Here is a 21,822-nt window from a genome sequence, read left to right as displayed (position 1 = left end):
TCTCATGTGTTATGAAAGGAAGTTGCACCAAACCAGACAGTATTGGCTAATGTGAGGACTCTCTCTATGATGGCAGTGTGGAACTACACTGATATATTCTGAGGAAAATGGATCTTTACCAACTACTTCAAGAAGTACTCTCTCTGCCAAGCTGTTTTGTTAATGAAGGAGATCTGGTTAACCCACATGAGATACTGCAAAATAATGATGCTCAGAAATCTGAATGTTGAAATGGTGCTAACTGTAGAGTTGTTGATAATGAGTGGGTGGAGAGGAGACACATTTGTCCTGAAGTCGATTTGCATTTCCATGGTTTTAAGGGCATTCAGCACCAAATTGTTGTGATTGCACCAAGAAACCTGTATGTTTACTTCCTGTTTACTTCCTAATGCCTGGCCTGCTGTGTTCCACCAGCATTTTGTGTGTGATGTTTACTTCCTGATGGATTTGTTGCCTCTGGTGATGGTGTCAGCTGCAAACTTTATCCTTTTAATGGTTGGATAAATGGAGATACTGTCTGTTGCATGTTGAGAAAATAGGAGAAGGGAGAGACACACTCCTGTGGCACTTCCGTGCTGACTGAGTGGCATGCCTCTGCTTTCCTAGTATCACACGCTGCCTCCAGTCAGAGAGGAAGTTTGCAATCCACTAAATAAGTAAATATCACAATTCCCTTTAAATCTTCTAGCAATCACCTTGAAACCATACAAAAGTAAGCACAATACAGGCTCTTCAACCTCACAATGTCGTGCAGACCTTTCAACCAACCCCAAAATCAACCTAACCCTTAGCTCTTACATGGCCCACCATTTTTCTATTATTCACATACCTATCTGTCAGTTTTTTTTTATTACCCTAACGTATCTGCCTCAACCATCAGCTCTGGGAAGGCATTCGATGAACTCACCTCATGTAAATACTTACTTCTGACAACCCTCTTATACTTTGTCCAATCACCTGAAAATTACAGCCCACTTATTAGCCATTTACACCCCAGGAAAATGTCTCTGGCTATCTACTCAATCTATGCCTCTTATCATCTTTTTTATCTCTGTCAAGTCACCTCTTATCCTCCTTTGCTTCAAAGAGAGAAGCCTTAATTTGCTCAACCTTTCCTCATAAGACATGCCTTCTATTTCAGGCAGCATCCTAGTAAACCTCTTCTGCATTCATTTAAGCTTCTACATCCTTCCTATAATAATGTGACCAGAGCTGAACACAATATTACAAATGTGTTCTAACCAAGGTTTTATAGAACTGCAAGATTACCTCACAGCTCTTAAACCCTATCCCCAAAAAATTAGGACCAACACACAATGTGCCTTCTTAACAACCCTATCAACCTGCACAGCAACTTTAAGCCCCTCTGTTCTTCCACAATGCTAAAAATCCTGCTATTAACCATGTATTCTGCTTTCAAATTGAACCTTCCAAAGTGAACGAGAATACTGCTATTAACCCTATATTCTGCTTTCAAATTCAACCTTCCAAAGTGAATTACTTCACGCTTTTCCAGGTTGAACTCCATCTGCCAATGCTCAGCCCAGCTCTACATCCCTGTCAATGTCCCAAGACAACTTTCTACATTATCCTCAACTCCACCAACCTTCATATATATTTAAAGTAGAGGTTGGTAGCGTCGTAATTCATACAGGGGTCAAAGGTTATGGGGAGGAGAATGATGTTGAGAGAGGTAATATCCCTGCTATGCCCGCTTGTTTTTGATGCCCTGCAATGGAAAGAGTATTCTGACCATCTACCATGTTATGTTTTGTAACTTTAAAACATAAACTAATGCCAAGTAACACACGGAAGTCTTAAATGTAGGTCTAGCTTTGTCTTTAAGCGAGGCATGCACATATCACATGGTAGTGTGATGATGTATGCAATTAACATATTTTTATTTTTACATATAACCCATAATTAATCATTTAAATGAACAAGAAACTGATATATATCCTATATTATTCAAATATAACTGAAATTTTAAATAAACAGCACTCTTCCCTGCTTAGCTATAAACTCCAACTCAATAGCGAATCCATTCAGCTATATACACAATATACCATATAGTACAACTCCTATATACAGATATCCACAGCACACTAAATTTTAAGATAGTATCTCTACTATGTAGGAGAGTGGTCTGATTCTGTCCTTAATTTTTCCAACTACCCACTTTTGATCAACTCTGTAATCCCTCGAACCACTACTTTCATTTTAACCATGACTGGCATGTAGTTTGTCCAACACTTTAGCTCTCAGCTTGGATAATACAACAACTCCCAATCCCCTCATAAGGCAACTTCCATCAAGGACAAATTCATCCTGGCACTAGTAAAAATGTGACAAGGGGATTTCTATTGCACATTCCTGCCATTTTGGATAGCTATGTAGACTCTGTAGACCTGAGATAGTGTGGGGTCTTTTCTAGTTTCCATTTGGATCATATTCGCCATAATCAGGAGACCTTCGATTTGTGTTAAGGAGAATATGTCAAGAGTAAATTTATTCTGGTACTTCCTTTTCCAAGAGGAAAGGAGACAATCCATCAGCAAGTCCATAATTAGTCATCTTGTTAAATTCAGTCTTGTAGCTGTATCCTTTAAGAAACAGAGCCCATCTCTGCCTTTGTGCTGATACTGTTTGTGAAACACCCTTCTGTGGATTGAAAATGGACACTAGTGGCTGATGATCAGTAACAAGGGTAAACTGTCTCCCATACAAATACTGGTTGAAATGGTTTACACCAACCAGATTCAAGGGCTCTCTGTCAATCTGTGTGTAGTTTTTCTCTGCAGTTGTAAGGGAGTGTGATGCAAAGGTGATGAGCTGTTCACTTCTATCACTCATAACATGTAACATAAGGTGAGGCATCATGGGCAAGCTTCACTAGATGATGTGGATCATAATCTGTCATACAATGTCTGCCATCACTCCTTCCTTTACCTTTTTTGAAAGTCACCTCACCTCCATTGCCATTTCTTCCCGATCTGCAGTAATAAAATCAAGGGGTGGAGCACAGTATCCAGGTTTGATAAGAACCTGTTATAATATTTGACAAATCCTAAATGGACAGCAACTGGGACATGTTCTTTGCCCTTGGGGCACCCAACACTGCTTGAAATTTCTCAGCACACTGTCTAATTCTTGTGCATCAATTGTGTGACCACAGTAAGAAATGCTTGGTTTAAAGAATTCACAATTGCTATGTTGTACTCTGAGTTCATAATCTTCTAACCCTTTTTAACACTATCTCAAGATGTTGGACATGTTCCTTGTTGTCCTTGCCAGTAACAATGATTTATTAAGGTGACACTGTGTGCCTGGGCAGCCTTGCAGCACCTGGTCCATAGCTTTCAGCCAATGCAGTGGTGTAAATGCTGCTCCAAAAATAAGTATTATATCAATAAAGCCCTTGTGAGTGTTTATGCATTAGGGACTCTTCTTTCATCTCCTTCTACAAGTAAGTCTCAGCTAAGTCCACTTTGCTGAAGGGTTTCCCTCCAGAAAGGTTTACAATGATATCCTCTTATCCTCTATGCAAAGCAGAGAGTATTGATCCACCTTCAGTAATGGATTGATGGTAACTTTAAAATCACCACAGATCCTGACAGACCGATTCTTCTTGCTACTGAAACTGCAGGTGTTACCCATGGGCTCCACTCAACCTTGGAAAGAATTCCTTCAGCCTCCATGTGATCCAACTCACTGGTACTTTAACATGGATGGTATAAGGAACCAGATGGGGTTTGCAAAACTTGGCTGCGGCATTTTCATTTAACACTATTTTATCCTTAATATGTTTGAGTTTTCCAATACCGTCTTTGGACACAGTTGTAGCATCATCCAGTATCTTTCTTAATTCGCTTTCATAATCTTTCATTGCAGGGGATGTGGGATGCAAACTGTGGATGGATCTCCAATAAGGTTGTAGTTGTCTCAGCCAATCACGCTCCCACAGTGCTAGTCCTTCTGTTTTCACCACATACAAGCTTAATTTGGCTTTTTGCTTATTATATTTCACAGTTACAGGTGTCATTCCCAAAGGAGTTAGCTTTTCTCAAATATAAGTTTATAGTTGAATATCTGCAGGTTTCAGTTTGGTATCTTTGAAATGCCATTCAAACTCTATTTTGTCAAATAACTGAAACAGCAGAACCAGTATGCAATTCAATTTTAATTAATTTGCCATTCACTTCTGGCGTAAGCATATTGCTTGTCTATTGTTAATTTTCACACAGAACATTTCAAGGCTATACAGTCCTGTGTCACTCATCATTATCAGATTTTTCATCAACAGCATGCAGATTCATGCTCTTTATGAAACTGCAATTTAACTTTTTATCTCTTTTTTCTTCCCTGTGCAGTCCATTTGTTTTTATCTACCCTACATGCTCTTTGTATGTCTCCTACTTTGTTGCATTTTCTGCAAGTTTCACCTTTAAATCTGCATTGCACTGTTGTATGTGAGCCCCTGCCACAATGGTAACATAATTTGTTTGTCCTAGCCTGCTTCTGTCTAGATCCTGCAATTTTGTTCACATTCACTTCCATTCCTGACTGCAACCCAATTGTGTCTCTATCTGCAGTTTCCATTGAAATGGCAATTCCACTGTACTTTTAAATGTAAACTGTGCTTCAGTTAGGAACCATTTTTTGAATGCTTTCTTTTAAGATCCCACAAACTAAATGATCACTTAATTCATTATTAAGCCCAGTACTAAACAGACAATGCTCCAATAATCTCGTCAATTCAGCCACCTAAGCTGAAATGGACTTGCCTTCTTTTTGATTCTGCTTATGAAACCTAGTGTTCTGCAATCAACAATGGCTTTAGTTGTAAGTGTTCCAACATTACTTTTACAATATCAGGAAAGCTCATTTCTGATGGTTTGGTTGGAGCCATCAAACTCCAAATCAAACTGTATGCCTTAAAACCTAATGCACTCAGCAAAATTGGCACTCACTGGCTATTTAATTTGCTTCAAAGTACTGTTCCAATAACTCAGATTACATGAGCCAATTACCCAATATACAGTATAATCAAACTTGTCAATTTTTCTGATGTAGCCAGCCACTTCTGATGTTTTTTAATGATTATTATCACCCTCTTTATAAACATTATTCCATTTTCCTACTTTCTTTTTAAATCATCCGTATCTTCCCTTCCAAACAATATGTGCTGCGTTGCTTTTTGCTTAAGCTTGATCGTTCCACATGCTGAACTGTTTTTTTTTAACTCAACATTCCTCTTTTTTTTAGTTCAAATGTCTTGTTACACTTTACCAGGTCAGTAGCCACCTCAGGTTCATTTTTAAAATACCACATCACCAATGTTAAGTTTTGTAACTTCAAAATATTAAACTAATTCAATGGAAGACATGGAGAGTTCAAAATACGGATGTAAATTCAAGTTTACTTTCAATGAGGTGTGCACATATCATGTAGTAGCATGATGGTGTATGCAATTAATGTATTTTTACAAATAAACTGTAATTAATTAGTTAAATAAACAAAGTCTAATCTACCAATATATATACAAGATTACTCAATTTTAACTGAAATATAAAATACACTACATACCCTATCTATTTTACATACTTTACATCATTTACCTACATAAATCAATCCTTAGCCTTCTTTGCTGCAAGGAAAATAAGCCCAGCATGTTCAATCTCTCTCCATAACTGAATCTTTCCAAACCAGGCAACATTCTCGTGAATCTACTCTGCACTCTTTCCAGTGAAATCATTTCCTTCCTATGAAGACTGCTGGTAGTAGAACCTGGAGCAAGTATGCAAAATATCTGAAGCCCTGTGCTTCTCTCCCTTTCTCTCTTTGTTCAATCTCTGATTTCCCCCCCCCCCCCCCAGTTTTGAGACCGTAACACAAAGGAGCAGAATGAGACCATTTGACCCTTAAGTCTGCTCTGCCATTTGATTATGGCTGATTTTTTTTTCTTTCAATACCATTTTCTTGTCTGAAATATATTCAATGACTTGGGATCCACAGCGTCTATAGCAATGACTTCCACAGATTCACTGCCCTTTGGCAAAAAATTTCCTGCTCATCACTGTTTTAATGGGATGCCTTGTATTCTGAGGCTGTTCCCATTCTTAGACCCTCCCACTCTTGAAAACATCCTCTCCATGTCCACTCCATCTAATGGAGCCTTTTGATGTTTCTTTGCCTACACCTTCCTCCAACTACTCTCAATTTTCTCCCCTCTCCTTCCTAGTTCCATTCACCTACCATCCACAAACTTCATCCACCAGATTCCCTCCACAATCTTGTTCCATCTACCCCCTTCATCTCTATCTTAAATGTTCCCATTATCACCTTCCTTACTTATCTAATTCCAGCACTTGAAGCCTTTGTGTCTCTATTTAGCACCCACCAGTTTCTACTTCCACCTTCACTCTCCCTCCCTGACCTGTTTCCATCAAGATTTTTGTTTCTCTTTGTCTTCCTCCATTATCACCCATTCGCCTCTGTCTCTGGGCTCTACCACTCCCTTTCCGCGATCTGCCCACATCTTTTGCCTTTCCTTGATCTGCCTATCACCAACTAACCCATTTCACTCTTACTTTCCTCCTTATTATACTGGCCATCTGCCCTTTCCACTTTCAGTCCTGATGCAGGGTTGTGAACTGGAACAACAATTTTCCTCCACAAATGCTGTTTGATGTGCACCAGCAGTTTGTTTCCTGCACCACATCCTTTCCATAGTGCAGCAACCAGAACAGCTCACAGCTCTTCAAGTGCAGCCAAACCAGTTTTGTAATGTGGCAACATAGCATTCTAACACTTATATTCTATTTCCCAGCCTATGAGGGTAATTACGCCTTATGCTTTTCCACTATGATATCCACTGGTATTGCCATTTTCAGGAGCTCTCTCTTCATCAATATTCCTTCGTGCCTTACTATTTTATCTACATGTCCTACCCCTAATTTACTTCCTAAAATACAATGCTTTGCATTTTTCAGCATTAAATTCTGTTTGCCAACAGTCCACCCAACTTCTAACTGATCTATGTCCTGCAATGGCCTCATTGTCAACAGCTCCAATTTTCATGTCATCCATAAAATTACTAATCATTCCTCAGATGTTCATTATTAGATCACAAACAAAGATCCCAGAGCCAATATCTGTGGCACGCCACTGGTCACGGACTAACAATCAGGAAAACATTCTTCTGCCTTTCACCACTACTCTCTACCTCCCATTACCAAGCAACTTTTCCATCTGATTAATGAACTTGCCTTGGATCCCATCCCTTTTGGATCAACCCACAAACCATGCAAAATCTTATAAAAATCCTTACTGGTCCAATTTAACATCTATCACTCTTCCTTCTTCACTCTTCTTAGTTATCTCATCAAAAATCTCAATCAGGTACAGCTTTACAGAATCATAGAAGTCTTGTACATTGCTTCTCACTTTGAAGAATGTGGAAGCTCAAGAAGGTGCAAAAATATTTACTGAATGCTTCCAGAATTTCACTTATGAGGATAAACTTGTGAATCTAGAGATTTTTCCTTGAAATGGAAAAGTTTGAAATGAGATTTGATTGAGGTACAGAAAATTTATGTCAGGTGAAATACGATAAAGAGAGGGAAATTGTACCTAGAGGCTACACATATGGGGAGATGAGCAGGTACTATTACAGGTGTTTAAACACTGAGAGTCATATAGAGGATACAGAGTTATGTTGTGATTATTTAATGAGAATTGGGTAAGTTTTCAAAAAGTACAAATAAGTAAGACTGGGGGAAGAGCAGAAACTGAGACTGTTCAGATTGCTTTACAACAACCCACTACAAAGTTTAATGGCCAAATGGTTCCTATCTATGTTGCAATGAATTTTATGCTCTTCTCTACATACCTCAACAAACTACGTTATTAAGGCTTAGAAGTGTGCTTGCGATTCTTAATGTTCATCTACAAACTCATACGGATGCAAGTAATTACAAGCATTTTTAAAAATGGTGATATCCCCCTTGTGTCCAATCCAATGATTATTACTCAATTTGTATCATTAATAATAAATTAACTGATTTTAAATACTGTTCAAGGGAGCTTGCTGTGGTTTGCTATGTTACGTGAGAGACTTCATTTCAAAAGGCACTTTATTTACTTGAATTATTCTGACTACAACTATGAAAAGTACTACAAAAATGGCACATTTTTAATTGTCGGGTCACCCTTAAGTCTTTTCCCAGTGAAAAGGAGCCTCAGCCTGTTCCATTTTAATCAAAATGGTTCTGGAGAAATGCAATAGCAAAAGATGATACTAATTTTAATAATGGTTATCCTGAGATGGTGAAATATATGTTTATATTGTCCCAGCTGTACTGGAGATATAATCATTTTGTGTATCAACAAATGTCTAGGGAACCATAGTAATCATTATAATGCATTTGAAATAAGTTCAAATCTACTGGAAAGTCAGACCTTAATTGCATGATTGAATTACAAGTAAAAGATAAAACTAGATGAAAATACACATCAATTCTCTTAGTATGTAGAAGAAGTAAGTTTGATGTTTCCCTGACATCAAAACGGCTTTCATAATGCTTTATATTTACTATTAATTAGATCTAAAACATTATAAAATATATACAAGAGATACAATACAATGTTTTCATTTCCAGACCATTTTGTGAACCTAAGTTCAGAGTATTTGCAGTTTGAGTATGTTGCCATATATAGCGTGTGTAGTTGCATTTTGAAAGTAACGCGAGACCATATGCAACATTGAGTCTGTTCCTCCAATGAATATCATGGTGAATTCTGGATAGGCAATGCTTGATTTCCACATTACATTATTCCCTTTACATCCAATATTGTTCTGATCACAGCCCTGAAAGCCCAATGAGCAAATAGCCACAACCATATGAATAGAGAAACAGAATAATTTCCAATAATCAAAATTTTCTCCACATCTTACTCCTACATTGAGCAACATATATCACTCAGCAAGTCAGGCAGCATCTATGGAGGGGAATAAACAGTCAGAGACTCTTTATGAGGACTCTATGTACTTGAGCTTGAGGAAACTGCCTCCTGAAGCCTACACTGTCACCCAGTCTAAATTTTGTATATTCCAATAAGATTATCTGTCATTCTATTAAACTCCAGTCAATATATGCCTTCATTTGTCAATTCTCTCATACATGGAATTCCTTTTTTATTGAAAAAATAAACTTTTTTCATAAAATTAAATACAAGAAGTACATTACTATCAGTACATATGTTCTGACTTTCATTGACAATCAAACCAATACATCCCAATACAATATTTGAAGGCCATTCATGTTTCCTCTTTCAACAATGCACCTTTTCAACAATTAAATGTTTGAGATGCTGTTAGAGAGGACCCAACCCATCATTGGGGATTCTGGCCTGCAGATTAGAAGGGTAAATTTCCTCAATTAACTTACGTTAGTCTATTATTTCCAGTTATTTTTAGTGTTTTGATTACTTAAATCAATGTTCATTTCTAAAGAACTGAACTTGAGACATTTAAAAACTGTTAAAAATCTATTAAATGCTTTGTAACAATGCAAGCTCCAGTCCATGTTTTGAGTTCTGGAGTAATCCTGGAGCAAGGCTTCAATATTACCTCTGAGTTACTGGTGTAGCCTTAGCACTCAACTCCAAGACATAGTGAACTATCACACCCAACAATCTCTTTGAGCCTACTTTGTATAGGCAAATTTCCAAACACTTAGGGACTACTTACAACAAGTAAAACACTCAGTTCTGAATCAAAAAGCCAGGTATTGAAATGTAACAATAATGAACAATCATGGCATGAAAGTTCCAGTAGTGAACTTTGATCATTGCAGTCTGCAAAAGAATAAAACTCATCATTTCCTGTGCTCAGTGACACATTAAAATGTCTCAAAATAGTTTCAGGAGAAAGCCCCAGCACTACATGCCACTCCTATCACTGGCTGTCCACCTCACCCTCTGTCCTGATACACTCCTTCTCTCTCATACTCTCTTTTAAGCAGTTTGAATTCTTGTTGAGTGCAGTGACTGGATGCCATCAAGTGTGCCTGCACCTTGAGGGAGTAGTAGACAGAGTTTACTCCACTGTTGTGATTTCCCAGCTGAATGTTCCCTTGGATATCTACAGATTCCCCTACTCTATATTACCTTTCCAGTCCACATGTATTTGCCATATCATGCTTTTTCTCTCTCTAAGTCCTCTCACTGATTCATAACAAAATGTACTGCGCAGCAGAGAGATTTTCCACGGAATTTCATCTTACATCTGTAAGACTACAAACATTAAAACCAGTGACAGATATGGAGAACCCATAACACTTGACACACCTGATCAAGATCAGCCCTCTGCATGCACAACAGGTTAAGTGTGCTCTAAGAGGTCTGTGGACACAATATTGGAAAACATCTGAACATAGATTGTACCCATAATCTTTATCTTTATCTATTCTTTCAAAGTACACAATTTCATATGTTTCCATATAATACTGCATCTACCATTTTATTGCCTACTCACTCATCTTCTTTATATCTCATTACAGATTCATTTGTTCTCCTCACAACTCAGTTTCAAACCAAGCTAAGTCTATTGTCATCACACATATGGATTATTGCTTAATCAGTATAAGCTGTGAAATATTGGGTCTGCAGGACTGATTCCCATGGTACCCATGAGTAACTCTTGAATTCATGGCAGCACTTGACTAAATGTACAGTCAAGGTGCTTTGGTAAAAATGTAGGCAATAGGCATCAAAAAGCAAATGCTCCATTCATACCTCTCACAAAGGAATACAGTTGTGGTTGTTGGATTTTATTTATCCCACTCCCAGTATATGAGTGCAAGTGTTCCTAGGGCTGTGACCAAGATCCAAAGATTAATGCTGCTTCGTCAGTGGCCATCCATCTTAAGTGAGATGCTTGCTGATGACTGAACCAGATTCATTTCCATTCACTACTACTGTGCAAATAATTGTCATGCCTGTGTAAAGAATCACCTAGACAGCATTCTGGCATGGGCTGATAGATGGGAAGTAACTTTTACATGACAAAAGTGCCAGGCATTGACCAATTCCAACAAGTCAAACCATAAACCCTTGACATTAATGGCATTCCCATTGTGAAGTCTCCTGTTGTCAACGTCCTGGTGGCATTGTAGACCTGACACTCAACTAAACCAGTCACATAACTACAAAAACAGGTTGCACATCCTCTGGTACTGTAATTAATTTTCTTCCTGCCACTACAATACCTTTCTTTTATCCACAAAACTCAAGTCAGATGCCTGGCTTGACAAAACGTGTGCAGTGTTAACAGTGCTCAAAAAAAGCTCACTGCCATTCTGGACAAATTTGACAGAATGCTCAGAACTACCCTGAGCATTATTCCCTTCACCAAAAAAATACCGTGACTGCTGTGTGTGACATCCACAAAATGCATTGTAGTTGTTTATCTCATTTGCTCTGACAGCAACTCCTAAATGCATGATGTCCACCACCAAGAGGAACAAGAGATGTAAGTCAATAAGTATACCAACAGTCAGTATTCCACTACACAGAATGCAACTAAATCCTGGAACTCCTTCCCAACGTCACTCTGGGATACTTTAATCAGAGTATTGTTGTGGTTCAAGAAATCAGTTCATCAACACTTCCATGGATAACTAGAGATGGACAAAAGTGCTGGCCTTGTCCTTGATGCCCTAAAATGAATTTAGAAAACAGTAACAGTTTGACATTCTGTAGTTTTCTAATCTCGGCTTTCTATCCTTTAAACAATTCTCTATCTACATTAATACGGTGCACTCCCATCCCCAGCATTTCTTTTATGTTAAAACATTTTTTTTCTGGGGTTGGAACTTATAAACTGTTGTTTGAAAATTCAGATTAATTACACCCACTAGCTTTACTTTCTCTGTCCTGCTGGTTACAATCTCAAAGAGCACCAAATCCATTAAATTTAATTTTCCTTTCCTCAAGTGACGTTATATTATCATCTACTGTTACATCATTCATATGAGTTTAAGCATTTTGTTAACAACTAATATATAAGTAATTGGACTATGAACTATGGTTTCCTATTTTCCCACTTAATTTCTTGATTATCAAATATTGCATTTACTTCAACTAGTCTTCCCAGAGAGCTCTAGAATGTAGTGAACTTTAGAAGATCATTATAAATGCATCCTCTTTCATTGCAGCCACTTCTACTACAATTCAAGGATGTGAGCTATCATTTTTTTTAACCTGCTTAATTTCTCCAGTACTTCCTCTTCAGTAATTTTAATTCATCTCTTCATTAGACCCATGGTTTCTGCCATATTCTGTTATATTTATACTTTTTTTTATTTTCAGTGAAGACACATTCCAAATTGAGTTTAATCTCTCAACCGTTTGTTTTCATTTCCTCTGCCTTTAAGGACACACATTATTTTTTGCTAACACTTTGCAGCTTCACACAGTCATAACTTTTTATAGATTTATTTCTTATTGTCAATTTTCTTTCATATTCTGCCTTCTTTATCAAATTCTGTTCCTTGGATGTTCCTCTTAAAAGTCTTCCAATTCTTCAGTTTCTACTATTCTTGCCAATGTTATAAAATACTTATAGTCAAATAATTCCCTTTGTTTTTGTAGTCTGCCACTTGAAATGGGATTCTTTGGGACTTCGAGATATATTGTATTTTCAAATATTTACTTCACTTTATCCACTAGCAAACATTTTAATCAAATTTCACAATCTACTTTAGCCAGTATGTCCCATATGCCTAAATGACATTCAAGACTCTAGTGTCCAAAGGAACTGTCTGAGCTGAAAATAATATTCTATCTGTAAAGGATAAAAGCATTGTCTCATAATTGCTAAAAGGCTGTTTAATTAATTAATAATGTATGGTTGATGTATTCCTTACTTATAGATGGAATGGCATTATTAGTAAGACTGTACCTAAATTTCTGATGAGCTTCACAGAATTTTGGCTGATTTGTGGACAAGCCAGACAAGAATTGCAGGAAAGTTATATTGACTATGTATTAATAGGAGTAATTTGCAGCAGTCAGCAAGCATTTTCATATCTGGGGATGGTAACAGATTAACACATCTTTCAAAATGTTTTATACCTGGCAGTGAGAAGGTTGAATTGTGGCTTGTTTTGACCTCAAGCTGCTGTTCTTCCTTGGCCATCTTATGATAGCAACTGACATTTGAAAGAGGCGGCGCTCAGTGGATGTAATCACACAGAAAGGTAGGGCCATTTTGTTCCTTCACAACCCACAGCCAGGAGAACACCCCAGAGACTCCTCCGGAACAGCAGGATGACCTGACTCCCCTAAACCTCCACATGTAGGTCACCAAGCCTACCAATGAACTGTGATTGTGGCCTGCACAAACCAACCCTGCCCACATGTTCACTCTTTGCTCCACTGTGGCACATTGTGGTGGAGGCCTATCAGTGTGAAATCCCCCAGAATTGGGGTTCCTTGACTGGGCTTATTTATGCTTCTGCTGTCAGTTAGGTTCTAAATGTTGTCAAAGTCATATATGAGTCCATTGTCAAATGCACAAATACATGTATGCTCAGGTGCAATTAAAAACTTACTTGCAGCAAAATTGCATAGTTTGAAAAAGTTTAATAGTCCTGATGGGATAGTTGCTCGCTACAAATAAGGAAAGTCAGTGTGCTTAATTCTGGTGATGTGTCTAATACCATACATGCCTCAAATTAAGAGTTTATCTGGCTTTTTTCTAAAAATAGTCCTTTTTATCATGAGAAAAAATCTAATGCTTTGCCAAACAATGGAAATCCCCACAGAATGTAGCATTTCCCATCACATACTTCGTACATGACAGTAATGTTGTTACTTGAAGAAACAAGTAAATATTTTGGATTATCAGTGATTTTAAAAAGAGGTTGAGTGTGGTGCCTTTCCCCTGCACACTATAACTATGAGCATTGACACTATCATAGTAGGTGACAGATAAAAGACTGATCAATTTAATATCTTTAGAACCTGAGCTGTCAATAATTTATGCGTTAACATGCAGACCATGTTTGTCACTACCCCATGTAATCTAGTTTATCACCTTTTAAAATTAATTGTCTTTGAAGGAAGGGCTGAAAAACCCTGTTCCACAGTAATAAATTGAATTTAATGTTCTGGATCATTACAACAGAGACAATAATGTTGGTTCTAGAGTTAACCACAGCAAACTGCAAATTTCTGCATTAGGTCAGCAACTGTACTTAAGGAAGAAAGGGTTTGAATTTATAGGAGGCCTTTCAGTCATCTACACCAAATATTTCACAACAAAACATAAACATTGAAGCCTTCTTATGGCTTTGTAATGGACTAACAGCCCAATTTGGTGACAAGGAGTTTCCAGAATCAGTAAGATAAATAACCAGGGTTTTGTTTTGGTAATGTTGTTGACTGGGATTTAAAACTTAGCTGAAAAACCAAAAGATCTGCTTTATTCTTCTTTGGAACAAGACCAGGATTCTTCCATCCTCACCTGATATGAGAAGCTGAACCAGATTTAATCACATTCCCCAAAATGGCGCCCTCCAGCTGTGCAGCACACCCTCAGCCCTGCAGGTAACCTTCCTGTCGGGACTGCAATGGAATTGAACCCACCAACTGACACTGGAAAAAGTAGCTTTTAAGACTGTACAGGACTTGCTTTGTGCCGAAGGTGGCCTCGACCTTAAGGACGAGGGCGGTGGTAGGTGGGGAAGGGTAATTCCTTGAATTCCGTCTCCTCAACTTTTCATATGTTTTCATTGCCAAAATAAAGACAAGTTGGTTTTTAATGACGATGTATTTTGACATTGAACTCTGTTTCAAAGCAACGGTTTGATAACAATTTTATTTGAGGAGAGGATAGTAAGTGGGAAAAAAAAGGAAAATCTTTTTAAATCTATGCTGTAGCATTAAAGATCAAGTATAATATTTCGATCATTATTTGAAAGCAGCTTTGTAATTCTGATAGAAATCGCTTTTCGATTACGATCAATTCCTCTTCCGCAATATCCAGTTGACCTTCCCCAGCTTGGGTTGTTTATAATGAAACTATATTATCGATCCACGCTGAGGAAGTGTGTGGGTAGATTCATCGCCTTGCAGCAGAGCGCTCTGAATCTATTCGTTTTACCAAATGTTATTAGCTGGCACGCATTCAAATCTTGCTGTGTATGTGTTATCGCTGGACATTGGAGTGGTGCCGATAGGATGTTGGAACAGTGTTCATTCACTGGATCGAAGCATCAAGGACAGGGAACGGACAGAAACTCCAGCAAAACCTGTCGTGGCCGACATCTGTAATAAATACTCGTACCTGCCATTCCGCTCCGTTCGTTCAGCGCCCACTGCTACGTCAGGCTTTGTTCTGACTGAGGAAGCGAGCTGGCTATTAAAGACTGGTAAAGAGTGTGAATTCATCACACTTAACTGCGGGGGCGAAATACACAACTTTCAAAGACACTAGAATATTCTTCGCAATCACTGCATGAACCTTTACCGACCTAAAGTATGAACGTGCATGTTTCTTTCCAAATGTCCAGCAGGCTGAAAACGATCTCACGGGGCGAAACTGGTTGAGTTCTAAAAAAGACAAGTATGATACATTGTCCTTATAATCGCATTACATTATTTGTTGTGTACGTTCAAATATCTCAGTATCGAGCACAATTCCCTGATGATGTTCACCATGAGAAGGTCACTGTAAGCTTGCGCTTTTCCTTACTGTCTCAAGTGCCTGCTGAAGCGTTTGATATCTTAAAAGACGTCCTCCAGATTCTTGCTGTATTAAGTCATTGCTGCCGTTGCAGTACGTTCAGTTTTACCTAAGCTCACCAGTCATGTCACTGCTCGAACCATGCCTTTCAATAATTAGAGGTGCGCATCTACCGACAACATGTTTCGAAATTGCCCCTTTTATAATGTAACTCACAATAATCGTGTTTATAATCAAGTGAGCTTTATTCCTTTGCGAAACTCACGCCCCACGAAAGGAAGCAAGCAATATAAAGCATTTAACCGGTAATGTGAGATGCAGTGTCTGGGATTATTGGCTGTGGTCGTGGCTATGGGAAATAGCATGGTGTTGGCAGGTTTATGAGTTCTGGAACATTTGTTTCTTGCACGGTAATGACACGTCACCTCCATCGTTGGTTCTGTGCAATTAAAAGCGCGCCTTTAATTAACCCAACAAAATAGCAAAATAAGTTAGAGGTGCTGGCTTCAGGTCAGTATGGGGAAGCTAACTGCTGAACTACAGTTCGAATCCTGTACTCGACCGTGGCAGTTCCTGTTTCTTAACACATGCCCGTGTTGCTGTAAATACACGTGGCGCGTCCCCGGTATAAACCAATGGCTGCTGCAAGTCGCGTTTATGATGGTTCTGTACCAAAGTTTTCTAGAGGAACTACCAAGGTTCACACACTCTACCTGTCTCTCCCGAGGAGAAAGGGCCACAATATTAACATTCTTATTACTTCGTTTAAATAAAATTATGGGCTCCGCTGAGTTTTAGTTCAGTCCTTGGTTTAAAATTTAGTTCCATCCCCAAAACAGGAACAGGAGCCAAACGACTAACCTGCACTCTTTTTTTCCGCCATCCATATAAATCATGACTGACCCGTTTCCTAAATGTCCTAATCCTGTATCCTTTATTGCATTTCCACAACAGAATTCTTTAATTTCACTTTTGAATTTTTCAACTGAACAATTAAACTGGAGAATTCCAGATTTTTATTGCCTTTTGTTTGAAAGTGTTTGCTAACATCAGGCCTCCCCACTCATTGCCATCGTCCTTATTTATTTCCCCCCATTTATTCATCCAACCCCCTTTTCAGAGGTCACTGCCAAATCTGCCTCCTTCATACTTTCAGCCAGTGTATTCGAGATCATAATAAATCCGGAGTAAAGCAATTTCTCCTCCTCTTTAGCAACCTTTGACCTCTTACCTTCCAGTTTGGTCACCGATCCGTCTGCTACTGCGGAGATTTCTTCCTTAGTTACTGCACACTCACAATCAGAATCGTGTCTGCTCCACCATTCAATAAGATCGTAGCTGATAGTTTACCCTAGCGCCACTTTCCGGCATTGAGCCCGTTCCCACTGATTCTCATAATATCCGAAAATGCATCTCGAATCTTTGGGCGAAAACATTTCTTCTCAATGTTGAACGGTCGAACCTCGAGTTTGGGACTGTGATCCGTTTCTACACGTCGCTGCCAGGGAAAACATAATTTATGTCAAGCTCCTTAAATAGCCAATGACTTTAGAAAAATCTGCAAGGCCTTCATCTGCTCTCCCTCAGTGATGTGCAAATTCCTGCAAAAATCTCGTTAAATCCTTTGCAACAATCTCTAGCCATTAAAAGGTCACACGGTATTAAGGGTACTCAGTTGAGAAAATCAATCTAGAAACCCCAGCGTTTCAGTTTTAACTCCTAATTGGAACCTTAATGCTTTTTTAACATATTAATTTTGACCATAACATAGTCCGCTCTAAGGAAAGCACATCCATCTTCTATGATCTTCCCAGTGTAGCTGATGCCCCGCGTAACCGGTACCATTGTGGTAATTCTCAGGCTTCCTGAGGCCTTGACATCTTTCTAGATAGGCATAATACAGACAAGGTTATAGCCACAAAAAGGCTCTTCCCCCATTAATGTGAAAAAGGCAAAAGGTAGTTTCTGTTTTGAAGTATGGCTTTTGCAGTTCAATCGTGTCCAGTTTATCACTCCTGATATGATCACGGTCCCAATTGGGCAGCAGGGTACTCTTGGCACCATATGGCCTTTTAATGAATAGACAAGATCGTAAATGATTGAATGAGATATTTGCAAGAAACCACATGAGTTGGGTGGTGGGGGTGCCTACTGCTGTTTGTAAAACTGCATTGGTATTAAACGAGGTGGGTCTATTACACATCGCTGTGTTCTTGTGATAGCCCCTAAGGATGCCACTTTTTATATTTATCGTTGTTTATTTTTCTTTTCTCCTTAGGTCAACTGGTGATCATGGCCAGCAACGATGGAACTGTGAAAACACTGGATCTGCCCACGGCCCAGCTACATAGTCTCGTAGGACATGAAGATGCCGTGCAGTGCGCGCTGTTCGACCACAAGGCTGAATGTGTGGTGTCTGGGGGTTCAGACGGGACTGTTCGTCTCTGGACATAAAGCAACCGTGGCAGCAACTTTCTGTCGGAGTTTAATTACCTTTAGCTCCCGCTGTAATGAATCGAATGTAATGTATAAGTCAAATAATATCTCTTACCAACTTTGTACTGGGGATTCATTAATCAATCTTTTTCATCTTTTGTTAATTAATAAACTACTTTCCTAAAGTGTTTGCTTCAAGGAAATTATTATATACATTTATTAATGCTCTGGAAATTACCTTAAGTAGGAAAGGGGATCGTGTTATCTTTTCCATCCTTCCCGCTACCGCTCAATGTGCAGGAACCCTGTACAGTCAATGTAAATTACGGGAAAGTGTTTAAAGCAATTTCATGCTTACAGTTATAACTGCTAAGCCAATAGAGTTGCAGAGACTGAGTTCGAATCAATATCCCGAAGGAAATTGGATAAGTAATTGCAGAAAATAAATTTTCAGGGCCACGGAAAGGTGGGGGGAGTAATTGGATCACTTGTTTCGCACGGGTTTGAAGGGCCGAATGGCTTTTGTAATATCTGGCATTAATTCCACAGACTGGTGTGATTCAGATCAATAAAAGGTTGGCAAAGGGGTTTGATGTATTTATTTAATTGACAATAGCCCTGATACGAAAGCACCCTGCACGAGCTATGAAACATAGTGCACAGAAGGCCCCCTTTTTACAATCGAGGTATCCGGTTGCTTGTCTGACAATGACGCCTAACGACCACTTGGGGATACGATGTGCCTGGAACTCACTTGGTCCATGCACCTTTTAAATGAGCCTTAGCCATGCATAAAATGTGACCTCCTGTCGGTGAAACAAATCAAATCTACCGACAGCATCGGCAGTGCTGCCGGAGCCTAACCTGTGAGCCAGGCATAGAGGGTGAAAATGCTACAGCGGAGGAGAACAGAGCGGGTGGAAGATGTTCTGCAGTGAGAAAATAATTTCAACCATTTCCGAGACCTGGGGTGAAGCTTCATTACACTTTCCCGAGCGTTCGGTTCGGGGCCATAACTCCGCCACCTTTGGTTGGCTGCCTGTTGGATAAGTCGCCTGTTTATACAGTGGTCATCACTTAAAATACCCCGGCAGCGTGGTCAGCAGAAGAATGCTGAGCGCAGCTCACCCACTGTCGGATTAAGGCGCTCGGCTCCGAACCTTCTCCGTGGTCCTGAAAAGCGCATTTCCCGCCTTGTCTGTTTTGTTTTGAAAGGTGATGGTCACTAGGCCTGATCAGTTCGAGTTATTCCAGCCAAAGGGAATTGGGAGCGTGGTGTGAACATGCAGGTGGTGTTAGCGTCTCCGGTGGGACTCCGCGCCGCCTTGTACACACTTACAGCAGGCGTACTTCGGAAGGCGTCAGCTCCGGACTGGCCCTGCATCGCGAGGGGGTTCCCGTCCAATCTTTAAAACGGCAACTTTAAAAATATATATAATTACTGGCTGATATTCCAGCAGGGAAGATCGAAGTCGAGGGAATGCTTAAGTGATTTAAATTACCGTGTCTTCGGGGGGTTGCTGCTCGGCGACTCTCTTGCCTTCATTGAAGATGCGCTCTGCGTAAACAAGCGTGAGTTGGCCACAAATCATCTGCAGAGAGCATAGCGTTTGAAGTTGATTCGGGCGAGGTACCCTCGATTTATTTTTCTAAACACTGTCACTGTAATGCACTGCTTAACTGTACCGTGAAATATTATTTTCCTTACCGGGTCAATCTTGGTGCCAGTCGAACTTGTAGGACGGGAATGCGGTATACTTGCAACTGGTGTCAATTTTACTCTGAATTTTATTTTCCTCTCCGTTTCTTAAGAAGGTTTGAATACTGAAGGTCACTTTCGACGAACAGCCAGCACTGCATAAAACTAATTCGTAGTCAGTCGCTCGCTGCCCTTATCTTCCCCCCTCCCACCCCTTGAAAATTCCTGGCTGTAATAAATAGTTGTGGATTTTCTATGAATCGGGCCCTGCACAGTTAATACTGTTATGTTCAGCAGGGGTTCGGCATCGAAACTGCGAAGATTAAATATCATTACATTCTCGACAAGAACGAGGCTCGACCTTAGAACAAGAGAGATTTCCGCTCTCTTTTTCATCCACTCTTCACCCAAAAAAAATGTTTTTATTGTATGATAAAATTTGCCGAGCGAGTTTGATCTGCCCCAATCGCCGACTGAAGTTTGTGCAGTTGCTTCGGACGACAGGTGGGTGATGTCAGTCCCTTTGCTCTGTGGGGAGCACTCGGGACGGAAGGTTGTGCACTCAAGCCCTCCCTAGAGACTCGAGCACATAATCCCAGTTAGCCCCGTGCACTGCTCAGGGACGGCGCTGCCATTTTTGTCCCCAAGCTGAGACCTCAAAGTGAGTTACTATTTGTGCTGTCTGTAAAGTATAAATGATCCCATAGCATTGTCAAGAAAATTGAGCAGGAAGGTTTTACCGCTGGCTTGACCAATATTTACCACCAACTTTCGAAATGTGGTTTGTTCATTTATTACCTCACTGTTCTGAGAACTTGAAATGTATAAATTGCACCCACTCTTTCCCAAAGTAATCTTGCTTCCAAAAAGAGCGCCATGGATTGCCAGATCCTCTGGGACATCCTGGGTTGATAAAACAAAACAGCGCAGTTTAAGTCTTTGATTTCTTATTAAAGTTGTTGTTTTGCGGTGTGTTTTCTAGTCCGGAGTCTATGGGCGGCTGGAGCCGAGTCCAGAGCAGGAGCTGATGGCCAAGCGAAAGCATTTGTGGACTATGGCTCCCGGGTTTCCTGCAGCATGCGTCCTCCTCCTGGTCGCTCCGATTCTGGTTACCCCGGCGGCCTTCGGTCAGGACGATGATTCGGGAGGTGATAGTACTCAGGCGGTCGGCAGCAATGACAACCTGGACTTCGACGATTACCGGGGCAAAGGCTGCGTGGACGACAGTGGGTTTGTGTACAAGTTGGGCGAGCGCTTCTTCCCGGGCCATTCGAACTGCCCGTGTATGTGCACGGAGGACGGGCCAGTGTGTGAACAGCCGGAATGCCCGAAGATTCACCCGAAGTGCAGTAAGGTGGAGCACAACGGTTGTTGCCCTGAATGCAAAGAAGTGAAAAACTTTTGTGAATATCGGGCGAAAACCTACAAAGTGCTGGAAGAATTTAAGGTAGGAATCTTGTCTTTGCAGCTGCACACATCGTTCATCTTTCGGGACAAACTAAACGTGGCTTCGCCTTAAAGTTGGGAGCTAAAGATCAGAACTGGCTGGACACGTATATATTTTTTTAAATAAGATTGTATTTTGGAGGGACTAATTCATTACAAATATATATGCTCTAGTGTTGTTTTAAAAATCTTACAACCTGTCTATAATTATTTCTGGGACAAGAAAAACATAAATATATTCACTTTAATGGCAACTGTATGCAGCACAGTCCGATTATTAATTGTATAAATTATGAAGTCTACTGTTTTCAACATCAGTGTTGCAAATGTATTCTCATTTTTGAATTTCGCTTTATCACAAAGAGGAAACCTGGCAGATTTATCGATTCCCTTAAAGCTCAACCACAACATTACACAAACTAGGCACGCAATGAATCAGCTTCTTTAGGCAGAATAATAAAGAAACAGATTAATTACAATTGCAGCCACA

The 21,822-nt window shown here is 39.7% G+C and overlaps 2 protein-coding genes across 2 annotated transcripts in view; both read left to right on the top strand.

Annotated features, from left to right (window-relative positions):
• Positions 1–18,759, top strand: part of LOC132392864 (sperm-associated antigen 16 protein) — a 777,809-nt gene extending 759,050 nt beyond the window's left edge. Inside the window, exon 16 of the mRNA XM_059967355.1 lies at positions 18,030–18,759. Within this exon, the coding sequence (XP_059823338.1) occupies positions 18,030–18,205 (176 nt within the window). The 3' untranslated portion in view covers positions 18,206–18,759. The remainder of the gene's footprint in view (positions 1–18,029) is intronic.
• A 337-nt stretch (positions 18,760–19,096) lies between these two features.
• Positions 19,097–21,822, top strand: part of vwc2l (von Willebrand factor C domain containing 2 like) — a 40,402-nt gene continuing 37,676 nt past the window's right edge. The window contains exon 1 of the mRNA XM_059966107.1: positions 19,097–21,333. Coding sequence (XP_059822090.1) covers positions 20,914–21,333 — 420 coding nt within the window. The 5' untranslated portion in view covers positions 19,097–20,913. The remainder of the gene's footprint in view (positions 21,334–21,822) is intronic.

The sequence above is a fragment of the Hypanus sabinus genome, chromosome 4, assembly GCF_030144855.1.
Source record: "Hypanus sabinus isolate sHypSab1 chromosome 4, sHypSab1.hap1, whole genome shotgun sequence".
Taxonomy (NCBI): domain Eukaryota; kingdom Metazoa; phylum Chordata; class Chondrichthyes; order Myliobatiformes; family Dasyatidae; genus Hypanus; species Hypanus sabinus.
The sequence above is the reverse complement of the archived record's forward strand: the minus strand, read 5'-3'. Positions and strand labels throughout refer to the sequence as shown.